Here is a 16,967-nt window from a genome sequence, read left to right on the forward strand (position 1 = left end):
ATATGTGATCACTGAGCACTTGGAATGTGACTAGTCCAAATGAACTTTAGGTGCAAAACGCACCTCAGATTTCAAAGACATGCTATGAAGAAAGAATGTAAGATATCTGAATACTATTTTATATTGAGTACATGTTGAAATGCTAGTATTTCCAATATCTTGGGTTAAATATTAAAAACAAAACAAGTGAAGCTTGTTCCTTTTTACTTTATTAACGTCACTACTAGAAAATTTTAAATTTCATATGTGCCTCACACTGTGGCTAGCATTATATTTGTCAGACAGTGCTTGCTTCGGTGCTTCATACACTTAAAAATGAATGAATGAATGAATGAATGAGTGAATGAGACAAGCTATTCTTTCCTCATCTTTAAGGACAGCTCATAATAGTCTACTGGGATAAAATCAAATAAACTTAGGGTTTAATAGAAAATAATACAATTCAACCTCATTTTGTAATTGAGAATACTGAGTCCCAGAGGGTAGCCTTATGCATTACCCTCTGAATAAAGAGAGAAAAGCAAGGTGTTGATTCAATACCAGCATTTTCTCTGTCATCACCAGTGAAAAATGCCTTGGTGAGGATACCAGAAGTATCCAGGGACAAACAGCCTGGATTTCAGAGTACTACTGAATCATCCTCAAAACAACCTCAAAGCCATTACGATTTCAATGAATTCACTCTTTGCAACTGATTAGAGCTGTCCACGACAGACAGCAGGCTGAGCCACAGTCTCATGTAGGAGGGACAAAGCTGGGCTGGGCAGGGAGGTCCAGGATGAATACCTTTGGACAGTGGGACATTGTGACATCATCAGTGATGGGCTTGGTTTCTCATCGCTGGCCCTCCAGTCTTAGCTGTTACCGCAAGTCCATTCCTCTACCATGAGTGTGGAGCAGCTAAAATCAACAGACCCACATGTACCTTGAGGTGACAGACTGGCTCTGGTAAATATTCCCATTTTCCTATTTAGAAGGTGACCCATTGAACACTGCTTTTGTTGGCCCTTTTGTGTGAAGAGGACAATGGTGCCCAGTTTCCTAGGGACAGTCCTTGAGGTTTATCCCTTTGTCCTGATTAAGGATTCCTCTTCAAATGGTTCAGAATGTGGGGGAGAAAGTCCCAGGCAGTCAGTCGTTTCTTCGGCTTCACCGGTAACGCTTGTCAGGAAGGGGAGAGCCAAAAGGCTTCCACTATTCTGGTGAGTTTGGCATGAATTTGGGACTCTAGCTCTCACGTTAGATTTCCTGCAGCTACATTGGGCTTACCCCTGCCCCCGAGGTCTGCTTCACCCTTTAAAACTTTTTACTCTTACGTATTTATAAATAGGCAAGCTTGACTTCAATAAGCACATTTATGTAAATGTTGGGCAAAACTGAGTTCACCCAAGTTAAGTGTGGGAAGGTGGTGGCTGTGCATCCCAGGATAATGCCTTTGAACTGTAACTATGTACACATAGTTACCCTGCAGGCTTAATTCTAGCTGGATGAACTACCAGACAGGTTAGCAGTCTGTCTTATCAGATCACTCCTGCTCTTTCTCTTTGCTAAAAGACAGATTTTAAAAGTATGGAATTCTTGGTTTTACACGGTTCCTTAAACAGAGCTGCAACAATTTTATCAGTGAATATATTTAGCCTAAATGGATTTTTAAGGATCTCAGGTAACAGTTATTTCAAATAGTTGCTTGTTTTACCTTGAAAAATTACACTCTACAAATACTTTGTACCAATTTGTTTATATAGCTAGAGGTGTACAGTGAATATATATGTGTGTATGAGCTATGTGATACATATATGTGTGTATATGGAGATATACAATATATATCTATGTCTATCTGTAGAGAGAGGGAGAATGAGGATAGTGGATTTTAGTTAGAAATTTCCCTCTTATTTCTTATTATTGTATTGAGCTTGTAACCATAGAAGATAATCTTTATGAGTTTTGTGTTTAAAACAATCTCAAAGCCTTAATTATCTGAAAATTCATGATGAAAAAAGTACTATGAACATGTTAATGAATAGTCTTTATTTAATCAAATCTTGTAATTTATGCTTTATCTTCAGGATTTTTCCATTTTAAAAATAATCAGGATAACTTTAATAAATGTTTCCCTCACTCAATAACAGTGATTGAGTAATAAGTCTCCATTTCACATTCACTACCATAGCTTGGAAGTGCAGTAATGGATACAGTTGCTACTACATTTACCATCTGACCATATGGTATAATATACATCTGCCAAGGAGGACAGACATTCCATTACAATAACAAACAATGTAGGCATAGTCTTAAGGCATATTGACAGACATCAGTTAGACATCTTCTTCCTTTTAATTTATGCAACCATTACCATGTAGCATGTATGTGTCATATATGCCAGGCATTCACTTTGACACTGAAAACTTGAAGATGTGTGCAACTGAGTCTCTGGCCTGGATCAGTACACAGTCTGGCAGGGAAGGTGGTCATGTAGGCAAATGATTATCATATGATGTCATAAGTGCAACAAAGTATATACAAGGTGTCACAGAAGTGCTAGAATCAGGAATGAGGTCAGGAGACACAGAGAAGGTGGTGTTTGAATTGAGTATGAGGACTTGGTAGGAAATACAGAGTGGTGGTTAAGAGAATAGACTGTAGACACACTACAGTATCTGGGTTTAAATCCCAGCTCTACTACATACCAGCAGAGGAGCCTTAGGCATGTTATTTAGTCTCCTATGCTTTAGGGCCTTCTCTGCAGAATAGGTATATTCACTGGGCATAGTTCATAGGATCAAAGTGAGGATTATGTGAGGTAGTCTGTATCATTGATTTAAATTAGTCCATGGTACATGGAAAGCCCTTGGTCAGTGTTAGCAAGTATGCCAAGGATAGCAGAATGAAAGCAAGGAGACATGAAGGAGTAGGGCACATTCGGATTGTTAAAACTGACATCTGAGGTGCTGTGGAAAGTGGTGGGAAATGGCCAGGTGAGTGGACAGATTATGGGGAGAAAGCCTTATAGGCCACACTATAGAGGCTCAAGTTTATGGAGCCACTGGAGTATTTTAAGGAACAAATTCAGATTTGTATTACAGAGAGGTGGGGAAAGAGTAGAGGCCAGGAGATTAGTCAAGAGGCTACTGATAAGATGAGAAGAGATATGGTAACAGCTTGGCTGAGGGATGGGGAGGGTAGAGTGCAGATTCAAAGTTATTTAGGCGGTAAAAGTGAGTCTTGGTGACTGATTAGATTAAGGAGGATGAGGTAGAAGAAGTTGTGGAGGACTCTTACATGTCTAGTTTGGATGATTTGGTAAAAAGACAGGAGGAAAAGCAGGTTTGGATTTGTCAATATTGATGGACTTCTGGAATGACCAAAATGAGCTGGAAGCCAAGATTTAGGACTTCTCAGATAAAGGCAGTAGTTGAGCCCTAGCCAGTTGCTCAGTGGTTAGAGCATCAGCCCGAGGACTGAAGAGTCTTGGGTTCGATTCCAGTCAAGGGCCTCTCGGTTGCAGGCTTGATCCCTGGTCTCAGTCGGGGCACGTTCAGGAGGCAACCAATCAATGTGTCTCTCTCACATCGATGTTTCTTTCTCTCCCACTCCTTTCCACTCTCTCTAAAAATACCAATGGAGAAAATATCCTCTAGTGAGGATTAACAACAACAAAAAGGTAGTAATTGACATTGTGGGAATGTGAGTGAGAGCACCACACAGGTTGTATGCAGGAAGAGATTCAGGGATGGTTCTGGAAAACCCAGCAGTTGAGAGCCAATGAGAGTTGAGTCAGCAAAGGACAGTGCTCACAGGGGAAGGGGGAAATGTGGAAGAAAGTGGATCATGGAAAATGCTGGAGAGGAAACTTGAGGAAATGTTTAAATGCAAGAGAGAGGTCAAATAGAATGTGTACTAAGGACTGTCCACTGGAGTTGGCAATTAGGCAAAAGCTTAAGAAAACTTATGAGCTAATATCTCAGTGAAATATAACAGTGCAGGGAAAGAGATACAGTGAATATTCTTCATTAAGACCCTAGGTATAGTTGCTATTTCAGGTCAAAGGCCATGGATGTGGCCCAGCTTCGGCCTTGTTGCAGGAGGCAGATCTGGCCTGTCCTCACAGAGCTTATTTCCCAAAGCCTAGCAAGCAGTGTGGTGTGTTAGGATGTGCCCACTAAAGATTGGTGGGAAGAATGGATGAGTGTCTGTGTTGGCAGAGTCCTGGGAACTCCTGATATTGGTTGGCTCCAGGAAGCATTAGGAGGCCCCCAGGAGTTGCCCAAGTTCTACTGCCTTAATAAGAACTTCAAAGTCATTTAGTTATACTGTTGATCTGGAAGCTTATACCTGGTTGTGTTGAGGGGTTGGGGGGGGGGGGGAGGTGTTAGAGATGAGGGTGGTAACACCTCCACTGAGGTTGATTCTGTTCTGAAACACCTTAACTTTGGGCTGATTCCTGGTTGTGATTTTCTGACGTTTGCTTTATTATCTCTTATTTCCTTCCTTCGTGTATGAAAGGTGTCTCATCTCTCCAGTAGGATAGCCAGTTTCTTACGGGCAGGGACCACTCCAAAGAGCCTTTTGTACTGCCTGCAGCATACTTGTCCACTTGACCCCAGCTCAGAATCCTGGCGCCCTCATCCTCACGAGACTTAGAACCAAGCCTGGACGGTTCACCCACCCTGACGTCCGTCAGTCGTCAGTGAAAAATGTGTTCATTACTTCCCAAAACTTATCCTAGGAAGGGTGAACTGATTGGGAATTTAGAGCAAACAGCTACGCTGATACTGCAACTTCCCCCACTAGCCGCATCCAATGCGTGGGGTGTTGATCGCCCAGTCCTCCTCGCCTGGAACCCCAGGACTCTGCTCACGGTCTCGCCGTGGCCACTTATGTCTGGGAAGAGCCTGCGCCACACTAAAGGGCATTGCAGCTCCCGCCCGGCTGGACTGAGGTCTCCTCCAGCACGTCCACGTGGGGGACCTGATGCCTTCCAGATACTGGAACTGGGGGTGGAGGGGAGAGGAGAACGTGGGGTGAGGCTTTCACTATTTTCTGCTTCTTTTGTACGGATGGGGTGGTTTGGGATGGAGCTAGCGCTTAGTCCGATCCCTTCCAGTTGCCCCCCGCTGCACAACTCATTGGCCGCGGCTCCCGCCTCCCGGAGCCTGTGTAGACCCGGCCGGGCGGTCCGCCGGCGGAAGGAGCGCAGGAAGCGGGTGCCCAGCGCCCCCTCCCCGCCGGAGCCCGCGGGCGGCGGGAGGATGTCGGCGCGCGGAGGGCGTGCGTCGCCCCCTGCCCCGCCGGCGTCCCCGTCCCAGCCCCCCCGCCCGGGAGACCCCGCGCCCCGGGGAACCCCCGCGCGGGGCTCCCGCCCCCCGCCCGTCCCTCCGCCTCCCAGGCCCCGGGCTGCCTCCTCGGGCCGCGCCGGGCCGGCCGCACTGCGCATGAGCGGGAGCCCGGCGAGCCCGTGAGAGGAGCCACCGCCGCCGCCGCCGTCCATTCGCTGCGGAGCCGGAGGAGGAGGGGAGAGGCCTGGAGGACACCAACATGGTGAGGCACCCGGCCGCCCGCCCGCCGCCGCCGCCGGGGCCGCGCCGCCGCGCACCCGCCCGCCCCTCCGCCCCGCGGCGACCCCGCCGCCCCGAGCCCGGCCCGCGGCCTGCGCTCCGCTCCCCGGCGGCTCGGCTCCCGCCTTCCCTGCCTCCTGCGCCCCTTCCCGCCGGCGCCGCCGCTACGCGAGAGCCGAGGAGGCGGAGCGGAGCCGGGCCTAGTCGGGAGCCCGGGAGTTTGGGGCGCGGAGCGGCCCCCGGTGCCCTCGCCGGGCCGAGCGCGGGGGGAGCGTTGGGGGGGGGGGAGGGGACGGCAACGGCCCCGCTCCTGCCGGGCCGCTGGCTCCATTGTGTCTGGCCCGGACCGGGTCGCGGTTCCGGGTGCAGAGCCTCCCCCCTCCCCGGCAGAGGGAAGGACTTTGCCGAGCTCCCCTCCGCCGGCGCCTGCACCGCGGGTCTCGGGCGGCTGTGATTGGGGCGGGGGGTCAGCCCTCTCCTTTCTCCATCACCTCTCCGCGCGTCCCCAGCTGGAAAAGGAGTTTCTCTGGCCCGTTGGCGGAGATGATATTTACTTCTCCGCGGAGAACCCTGGAGACCGCTGGGCTTGGGGGACCGGGGTGGGGGGGGGGGGCGGGGAGTACGGAAGTGCAACCTGTTCTAATTTCATGAAATGAGGAGAAACAGACTTGCTAGCTTTTGAGCACATATTTTATGTGCTTGGGGTGGGAGGAGTGATTGCTTTATTACGCCAGTTAAAAAGACCACTTGTGATTTTTTTAAAAAACAGTTTGTCAAGTGATCTCCCCCCCCCTCTTTTTTTGTTTTTGTTTGTTTTGGGGGAAAAACACAACACAATATTTAACGTGGTGGTCAAGTTATGTTTACATTTTGGTGGTGATGTACCTGACTCTGTGGGACTCTTTGTTTTTCAGAAGCGATGCTTGTCCTTAAAGCCTGAGCATGAGTTGAATTCCAGGCAGGTTACTGTATGAATAGACAGTAAAAATGATATTGTTGTCCGTGGGCTCATGGGCAGCATAAAGGCCTCTTTGAGGAGGGTGCATGCGTGTGTGTCTGCGCTAAGGGAATGCCCCAGTGTCTTTTGTTTTTAGTTGGTCTTATTTCTGCTGAATGACACTTACTTAGCCCCAGCTTCCAACTTGGCAAAATTTTGGTGTCATATAGATATGTCGCTTAGTTTGCCATATATTCAAGATTTATATTCTAGGGGAAGTTCCATACAAACTTACTGCTTATAAGAAAACTTAGTCATAAAGTACAGGTCAGTGTTGGGATTGATAATACAGTGTTCAAAGGTCCACTAGGGCGTCTAAACAGTTTCTAGTTTCTTACGTATTATGACTGTCATAGACATTACTCCTCAAGTTCCCAGACCCTTGGCATGTAGATGAATAGTAAGCCTAAAGCGAGGAGATGTAACTCCCTGTAAGCACTGAGAGGGCATTGAAAAGTGTTCTGTTCTTAGTAACCTCCCAGCCAGCAGCATCCTGTTGAAAGCCAAGGTCCTGATAATGCGCATCACCTGTTCAGGAATTCAGGTTTCTCGTGTGCTTCATCTGAGAGTTCAGCTTGGATTGGAGCTTGTAAGCTTCTGTCCTTTTGTTAATATTAAATAGCTAGTTTTGGATCTTAGCCATAACTCATCTAATTATACCAGTAGTGACAAGATATTACTAATTTAAAACACTTCTGTGGCTGAACTCAGATCATGTCACTAGAATTGTCTTGGTAGCTCTAGTTAGTTTAGAAACTAAATCACCGTGGGCCCTAATAGAAGTTAGGCCATAAGAATTTTCTGGTTAAAAATTGTTTTATAAGTTCCTTATAATTGTTTCTCAATGTAATTTTTGGACTCATTTTTTTTTGTTTTGTTCTGCTGTGTGTGTAATACAGCCCATTGCTAGGACACGTGTTGTCAATTTGGGGGCAAGCTTAAATGATGGGATAATCTGAAATATTTTGTATAAGAAAAAAAATTGTTCAGATAACTTTAAAAATAATTCAGAAAGTAGACAATATTCTGTTACTCCTGAAAATCTTTTAAAAAGTGGTCAGAATTTTTGGGTTTTCTTATTTGTAAGATGACATAATTGGATTTGATGATTTCTAAAGTTCCATTCAACTATAAAATTTTGGTTCTAATGATTTATATATATATTTTTTATTGATTTCAGAGAGGAAGGGGGGAGAGAGAGAAAAAGAATCATCAATGATGCCTCCTGCACGCCCCACACTGGGGATCGGCTGCAATCCGGGTATGTGCCCTGACTGGGAATCAAACTGTGACCTCCTGGTTCATAGGTCGAAGCTCAATCACTGAGCCACCCCCATGATTTTTATTAGAGGTGTGAGAAGTGTGTACTGTAGACTGTGTAACCTACTAGATTTTTGATTCACAGTATCATAGAATTTTTAGACCTAAAATGACTCCAGAGATCATCTATTTACTCCCCCTTCACAAAAGAAGAAATTGAGGATCAAGGATGTTTTGAAGTTCAAGGTTGCAAAATTGTTTTGTTGTAGAATTGAAACTATTTTCTCCTGGCTTACTATTTCCCCCAGTATTTGTGATACAATCAGTCTTCTGACTCACATGAAATCTGTAGAAATGGTTGAAAATTGGATTTGAAAATAAAATATATTAAACATGAAAACCCAAGTATTATTAATGGATATTTTAAATAACAAAATTTAAATGAATGAATGATTAATGATGTTAGTTACTGTTTTTTAATTTTTTTAAAAATGTGCAGACTTTGAAATTTAAGATTGTATTTTGAACAAATACCAGCGTTTATAAGTCCGAATGACTATAGGCCTGTTCAAGATTGTCTCTTTAAGAACTTGTTTTACATTTGTTTGACTATATATATAAAAGCAAATTAAAGAAGGGCCCTAATTTTGATGATTATTTATTAAATACCTATTATGTGCCAGGTACTGTTCAAGGCACTGGGGATATATATATATATATATATATATAGTTTGTGTAATTGAAAGATGATGTGTGTGTGTGTGTGTGTGTGTATGTGTGTGTATATATATATATATGTTTGTTTAACTGAAAGATGAAAATCCCTGCTCTGGTGAGAGCTACATTTTAGTCAGCAGAGACAGATAAACATAGTATATCTTTTTCTTCCTTACTATGTTAGAAGGTGTTAAGTGCTATGGGAGAAAAGCCCCGCGTAGGGAGGGGAATTGAGAGTGCTGGGATGCAGTGGAAGTGGGGTTACAAAATGGTGTCTTCACTGCTGGTGAGGTGAATTTTGAGCAGACTAGGAGGTGAATGAGTGAGTCCCACAGAAATACGGTGGGGAGAGATTTGAGGAACATTGAGATCAGTGTTGCTGGAGCAGTTTGTATGGGGCTCCCTCTCCCCCAGACAGTGTCATGTTAGCATTGGAGTAGATGAGGTCTGAGTGATGAGGAGTGGAGATGGGCATGGGTGGGCATTGAAAGGATATTGGGTTTTTATTCCAAGACAAATGGGAACCCACTGAAGGATTCTGAGTGGTATGATGGACCTTGTTTCTGCTGTTCCATAGTGTGCTATTGCAATATTATAATAATTATTTTTAAAGCAGTTTTTGAAGACAAAACCCATATTATAGTTTTCTTTACCATGAAGCTTCTGTGAGTTTTGAATTCTCTTTAAAATGACTGTCCAATATTCAGTAAAAAATAGTTGACTGTTGAGTTTCACCTAGTTAAAACAGCACAGAAATATCTTTCATAGATTGCTTTTGAATATGTTCTAGTAGTTTGTGTATAGTTTAATGGCTACATGCTGAAAACTGGGCCATTGGGGAGAAAGGAGGATATTAACATTTATTGAGAACATACTGTTTGCTGGTTTATTTACCACCGTTATTTTATTTAATCTCCACTCCAGTTTGTGAGGTATTTACTGCTACTTCCTCTTAACATGTGGAAATGAATATTTATCAGTTCTAAATGATATGACCAGCGTAAAGAGCGAGTATGTGGCAGAGCAGGGATTAGAAGCTTGGTCTCTCATTACACACTTTACCCCCTCCTCTTAAACAAACAACAAACAAAAAACTCAGCAAGCACCCTTTTGGTACAGTTGTGGAATTTTTTTATTAGTTTCACTCTGGTTTCTTCCTTATATTGGATAGTTGTTTCCATACATAATCAAGTTATCTCACTTAAACATTTAAGTAATTGAAAAATTAAAACTTTTGGTACATACAGTAAAAAAGTTGAATGTAAAATAAACTCATTGCAGTAGTGGTGTTCTTTTTAAATTTTAAAACAGCTGAGCTTATTTGAGTCAAGTGGCCTCAGAGATTAGGTCCATAGTGAAAATCTGTGAGAAATCCCCCTTTTAAGTTTCAGTATGTATTGTTCACCCTGTGATAGTGTTAGCCATGACATTTGAAGAAGAGAAATAGTTCCAAATAGGATTCAATTGCTTTGTGGACACAAACAAGCTCTTGAATAACCTGCTGACTGTCTAGTTTGCCTAGTCACTTTAGGTGTATACCCCCCACCTAAGAAAAAGCAAAAACAGAAGGGAAAAAATGTACCTAAATCATCTTTTATCACTATGGAACCCATTTATATAATTAGTGCGTAATCAGTGATTAGGCTGCTTGTTTTCATTGTAAAAATTTAAGAGATTTAAAGAGTTTTTCTAAAGAACTTAACTTTGGAAAAGCACTCTTATAATACACTTTTCAACCCTCAACACTGAACAAGTGTTCAGCAACAGAGATAAGTTGACATGGCCCATTCCTTTGTTATATTTTTCATTTCAATAAACACTTAGAGGCTTGTTTATTATTCATAGGATTCTTATATTTCTGGATTTACTAAATATTAGAATTAGGAGACTTCATTTTTTCAGGGATCATTTATTCTCTTTATGAAACATTGCGTGACTGTTGAGTGTTAGTCATTATAAGTTCTTTAACTATGGAACTTAAAACTCTCATTTAATTCTTTATTTTCTTGTTAGTAACATTGTATTTTGATTTTTTTTTTAATCCTCACCCGAGGATATTTTTCTATTGATTTCTTAGAGAGAGAGGAAGAGAGAGGGAAAGAGAGAGAAACATTGCTGTGAGAGAAACGCATTGATTGGTTGCCTCCTGCACGCCCCCAACCAGGGCCTGGGCCGAGAGGAGCCTGCAACCGAGGTACGGTGGGCCCTTGACTGGAATTGAACCTGGGACCCTTTGGTCTGCAGGCTGACGCTGTATCCACTGAGCCAAACCAGCTAGGGCTGATGATTTTTTTTTTTTTTTTTTTTTAAAGAAAAGATGTCTTCCCTGGCTGGTTTGGCTCCGTAGATGAAGCTTTGGCCTGTGGACCGAAGGGTCCCAGGTTCCATTCTGGTCAGGGGCACATGCCTGGGTTGTGGGCTCATTCCCCAGTGTAGGGTGTGCAGGAGGCAGCCGATCAGTGATTCTCCTCATTGATGTTTCTATCTCTCTCCCTCTCCCTTCTCTCTGAAATCAATAATATATATATATATATATATATATATATTTTTTTTTTTTTTTTCAAAAAAAGAAAAGATGTGTATGGAGAGGAGCTCCCTTGACTGCTTGTTAGAAGTTGAAGCAGTAAGTTTGGAGGAATCAATTGAAATGTGATAACTAACACAAGTATTTTAAGGAGGTAATTTCTATCCTATTATCGTAGATAATCTGGAATTAACAAAAATAACTTTTTAATAGTCAAAACAGTTTTCTCTGAACCAGAATCAAAACATTCCATTTACATGGTAGTCATCTTTTGAATAATCTAATTCTGTGAATGGGGAAGAGAAAAACCTTTAAATTTCCATTAACAGATTTTTTTTAAGCCTGTGAGAAAAGTTCTTTAAAAAAAAGTACAGATTGTAAGTTTGGATCTTACAAGTATACTTTCTGAACTTTTTCCCAGGTGAATTGCCATAATATAAAACATCATTGGGGATACTAATTGTATAGTATACAGTAATTATATATTATTCCATATTTGACTTCGTATAATAGTAGTATAGCACCTCTTAAAGAAGAGTTCATTTTGTCATTCAGAGTGCAGGAAGTTTACAGATGAACGATAAGAGTCACAGGCCAAACCATAAGTGATGTTTCTAAACTGCAGATTGTCATTTAAAAGAATATGGAGGGGTTTTGTCTTTCTTAATATTTGAAAATTTACACATTTGCTTATATTTTCTGGCCATTGCCTGTACATGTATTTGTATTTTCCTCTGGGTTTCAAGTCTTCTCATTGGAAAAGGAAACTTGACTCATTGCTTCCTCTGCACATTTAAAGCTATACATTATGGTCATCTTTTAAAAAACAGACTTACCGGACTACAAACACATTTTTCTTCCTGTTGAATTACTTATCTTAAAAATAACCTATCCCTCTCTTTTCCCACCCTCTTCCCTCCCAGGAAACTCTAAAAGGGAAGTTCCATCCTAAATTAGCCTTTTTAGTTAGGTTATAAGCTTAATGGGTACATTTTATTCAGAATGCAGATTGTTTACATTTGAAAGGGGAATGGTCAATTGAATATTTAACTTTTCTATAAAACTACGTGAAGAAATATTCCAATTCACCTCCTCCCCCCAGTGCACACACACTCAGTATTTGCACTTTTGCCCTTTTCCTCTTTTACTTGATGACAGTGTAGATAGAATAAATGGAAAGACCATGCCTTGAAGTTAGGCACCAGGCTCTGTTGCTTTTTAGATAAGTCTGTGTCCTTAGATAAATTGAGCTGTGAGGCTTGGTTTCCTCATTTGTAAAATGGAATCAAAGATAACCACCTTGCATAGTTGGTACACAGTAGGAGTTCAAATACATATTAGCTGCTAGTTTTCTGATTATAGTTATCATTCTTTCTTTACCATTTACACAATTACTTTTTTTCTCTGGAGTATTTATTATTATTTGGTCATGCACTTGTAAAGAGGACTTACTATGTGCTAGTTACAGTTCTTAGAGTTTAACCTGAATTAATGTAACCTTCACACCCTGTTTACAGATGAGGAAATTGAAGCACTCAGAGATTGAGTAATTTTCCCAAAATCACACAGCAATTAAGAGGCACAGGTAGGATTGAAATGCTGCCTGTCTGGCTTGAGCGTCTGCACTGTTCACTAACCATATACTGCCTCTGTACAGGTGAAAGGGAAGAGGATTTCTAGCTATTCCTCAGATTCTTAGCCTGGCTTTCTTGCAGAACTTTGCTTGTTAGTTGAATTGATTTTTTCCTGCACTTTTGACTTCAGACCTTTAATCTATGGGAAGTTTTTTTTTTTATAGATGAGTGGTTTGGGATATTGTAATACTTGGCTTTACTGAATACTATGTATCATATATGGAAAGTATGATTTTCTGGACTTAAACTAGTTCTTAAGTTTCAGATGAAGTTAAACTTAATCATATGGAAAATACAGAGCTTTTAGTGAGAATTATGAGTGGTCATTACAGTGTTTTGATTGTTAGAACATTGCCTTTTGTGAGCTATATTCATCAACTCCTGAGATAACTAGAATTAAGTCAAGGGTGAGAAGATGAAAATTTAGAATAATAGAAATAATAAAATGTGTCTTAATTTTTTGCTTTTAAAAGTATCACTTACCCATTAAAATTATTTCATTTCAAATTGTCAGGATTTAGTTAACTAGAAAATCATTTACCATGTTTATTATTTTTCTTAAGAGAAATACGTATGTGAGAAATTTAACTTTATGATCATTATTATTTTCTTACCATAAAGCCTTTCTGAGTCCATATTTTATCACAGTAGACTTTGTAGATTCAGTGGTAAGATATACTTGACTACTTACATGATTCTTGGCTACATTCAAAGTATTTGTCTGATTTTTTCCCTAGATAATTTTAAATGTGATTTTTACATTTCTTGAGTGAAAAAATTTACAAGCATGTGATAGATTTAAGTATTAAATTATATGTATTAACAACCTTTTTTTTTTATTTTGGAAAGATGAGCAAATAAGTGCTTTTTATTGTCCAGATTATGGTGGTACTTCTAATGTTGGTAATCTTTAATACAATTATAAGTAGCTTTCTATTACAAGAGACAGCATTTCTTTCCTCCCTCATTTCCTTTCTCCCTCTCTTCCTCTTCCCTTCTCCTTTTATTTTTCTAAAATAAAAAATAATCAGACTATATCCTGTATTTTATACATTTTACTTACCACTATTGAATTTCCTTGAAAATTTAATATCTAGATAGTTTTTATATTTGAGTACTGAATATTGTATTACCTAATTTTATTTAGTGACCACTCTAGTTTCTTTTAAATAGATCTTAAAGTAAGTGGCATATACTACAATTGAGTGCTGAATCATTGTAGTTGTCATATCTTTTTGGTCTTAGGAAGATTCCTCACTGGGTTTATAGTAGAAATAGAAAACATCCATCTGTTTCTTTTCCACTTCAGTTTTCTGTCCATCCTCTCATCTCCTATAAAATAATTATTTGCTGACTAGATACCCTTTTTCTCTTCTTTAAGTTGATAAAAATTACAGCCTTTGGTACCATACTCTCAAAATACCTTGCCTGGTGCCCCCATATGGCCGGGGAAAGGGGTGGGAGTGTTACAGCTCTCATAAATAGGCTTGGAGAAGGGCAGGTCAATGTAGTCCACTCCAGCTTTACTCGAGGACAACCTTTCAGATCACAGAATTGAATACATCCTCTTCAGTAGGACAGTGGGTGTTAAGATTTATTCTAGGCACAGAGAGTAAATAGAGAAATAATAAGAGTATATGATAAATACAAGAAGGAGGCAGAGGATACTGATCAGACTTTGAAGGACTGGGATTGCTTATTACTACTTGGCCTCGCAGGAACCCATATTATCAGTTCTCTGCCAGGTATCACTCACTAGCTTTTATGGTGCTAGAAATGGGTAGCTGCAGACTGTTTTCTGAAAATATATTTATATTGCCCATATACTGAAAATTTAAACCAGTTAAAATAGTTTATATATGTATATACATAGACATTATTTAATACATATACTTTTTTCCAAATAAAATATGACCTGGAATTAAATAATTCACTTGTATAATGTTGTTATTAGTTTGTGTGCGTAAGATGATTTTTTTATCTTTGTTCCCCCAACTTTCTAATACCTTGCTCTCTGACAGGAAGTCATTAGGAGAGTGAACAGCTCTTTTTGGAATTAACTTAAGCTGTGTTTTTCCTTCTCTTCAAAAAAAGTGATTCAAGTTCCAGGGAACAGTGCATTAGATTTAATACTTTATGATAAAACCCCAAATAATCCTGATTGTTTTGCTGCCTCCAACAACAATTAAGAAAATGGGGGGAAAGTTACACACCTTTTGGTGTGTGGGATGAGGCTCGAGCCAACCTAAACACTTGTATCAGGTTTAATTAAAAATAATTTCCAGGATGTGGCCAGTAATACTTCTCAGTTAATCTCCAACACTTTGTACACTATATAGTGGTCACTGATGACCATAGGGACCCTCAGTACTTCCCTGTTCTTCAAAGAAGGATTGAAACATATGTCACGATACTATATCTTCCCAGGGAGAAAGGTATAGAAATTTAAAAAAAAATAGTTTTTACTAACAAAAATTGAAATCAAAGTGGTTTCCTTTCAATTAAACAGTATATTAAATATCTTCCTTGGGATTTGATTTCATTGTGGGTTTGTTGCAATTGAATTATGTCTTGAGGAGACACTTTTCAAAAGGGAAGAATCTTAGACATTTAAGAGATGTGTTGTATAATGGGATATGAGTTACTGGTGTCCAGAGGTGGTAGTTATTAGTGAAGTAACAGAAGGTTATTGGAGTTATAGTTTCTCCAGTTTAATGAACAGAGGTTGAAATTTTAATCTAAATCTTAAGCAATAGCATATTTACAGAGGGGAGTATGGCTGGCAGGTCAGACTCCAGGGCATAAACGTTTTTCATGTTTGATTTTTGTATAGTGTTATTTTTACTTTGGGATAGGTGGAATTATATTTTTGGTAGTCTTTTTCCTGAAAATTTCAAAAGGCTTATAAATCTGTACATCAAATAATGTGGTTTTATAAGATTACCATGACTTGGATTTATAAGACCTTTCTGTTCTTGTCCCATTTCCACTAATAATACCCTGGATAAGTTTTGAACTAATTCTTTAAACTTCTGTTTTCTCATCTGTACAATCAGGGGGTTGAAGTTTGTGATCTGTCACTTTGGGTCAGATAAAAGATTCTGGGGTTCTCAGATGGTTGCTTATACCACAGGACTCTGTATCTATTAATGTATGCCATACATCCTTTTCCCTCCTTCATTTGCTGTAGTAGTAGCTCAGGAAAAACCCAAGTTGGTTTAAAAAAAAATTTTTTTTTTAAGAGAGAGAGAGGAAGGGGAGGGGGAGAGAGAGAAAGAAGCAAACAAACATTGATCCGTTGCCTCCCATACACACTGGACTGGTGATCCAGCCTACAACCCAGGCTATCTGCCCTGACCGGGAATCGAACCTGACACTTTTTGGTGTATGGGATGATGCTCCAGCCAACCTAACCACCTTGGCCAGAGCTAACCCAAGTATTTTGCTGAGAGATAGTATTAGGAATTCCATAGGAGACTAGCTTGGGTGGGAGAGGAGGGAGAACATGGTCCTTAATAGTGGGAGAGAGTGCAGGGCCTAATTGCCTTGTTTCATTTTGCTTAGGGTTCAGGCCAGATGAGAAATGAATCAGTATCAACATAAGGCAAGTGAGAAAAGGCTATTCTTACAGTAGAGAGGCTTTTTGGAGAGAGGCTGTGCTAGGCTCAGGCTAAGGGGAAGCAGTGGTTCTTTCAGGGGGAAAGGGAGAGTCCTGTTTACCTTTGTTGGAAGGATGCATGGTAGTTGTTCATATTTCAAGGGCTTCTGATTATGAAATTTTATTGGTAATTATCTTGGTTTCTGAACACCACCAAGAAAATAGAAGCTACTCATAGTCTGTTACTTTCTCACATTTGCTATAAAATAGCAAGAAAACAAGGGAGGAGAGAAGAGAGTTGGGAGGAGAATTATACCCTATGTTTTTTATAGTGGGTTTTAGGACTGCAATAAACACCTGTTTATCTCATTGTTACCCAGGGTCATTTGATTGTTCTGGCTGGCTAGATAATGTCACCTTCCCCACCAGTCATTATATGTATATCCCTTTAGAACTTTGTGCTTGGTCAAGGTTTTTAGAGTAGTTATATTTCCCTTCTACAGCCTTTATACGTGCTCTCAGGATCCACTTTTAGAAGAAATGCAGGATGGTTGAACTTCCTTTGCCTCTCTCCTAGTTTCTTTTAGAAAATGATACTAAATTTTGTGTTTTAGATTTCTTAAAGATTTGTCTTTCTGATTAATTGTAGATCAAAAATAAATCTTGAACTAAACTGTTTTAA

The 16,967-nt window shown here is 40.4% G+C and overlaps 1 protein-coding gene across 4 annotated transcripts in view; it reads left to right on the plus strand.

Moving 5' to 3' along the window:
- The window catches only part of DCUN1D1 (defective in cullin neddylation 1 domain containing 1), a 44,002-nt gene that overhangs the window by 9,587 nt on the left and 17,448 nt on the right, over positions 1-16,967 (plus strand). For 2 of the 4 annotated variants that reach the window (XM_080656916.1, XM_080656919.1), the window contains exon 1: positions 5,399-5,538. The exons of 1 other annotated variant lie outside the window; for it this stretch is intronic. In XM_080656916.1, the coding sequence (XP_080513042.1) occupies positions 5,536-5,538 (3 nt within the window). In that variant the 5' untranslated portion in view covers positions 5,399-5,535. Of the gene's footprint in view, positions 1-5,398; positions 5,539-11,684; positions 12,639-16,967 lie in introns of those variants that run through there. One more of the 4 variants, XM_080656917.1, reaches the window with a different exon arrangement.

This window comes from Plecotus auritus (genome assembly GCF_963455305.1).
Source record: "Plecotus auritus genome assembly, chromosome: 2".
In the NCBI taxonomy this organism is placed as follows: domain Eukaryota; kingdom Metazoa; phylum Chordata; class Mammalia; order Chiroptera; family Vespertilionidae; genus Plecotus; species Plecotus auritus.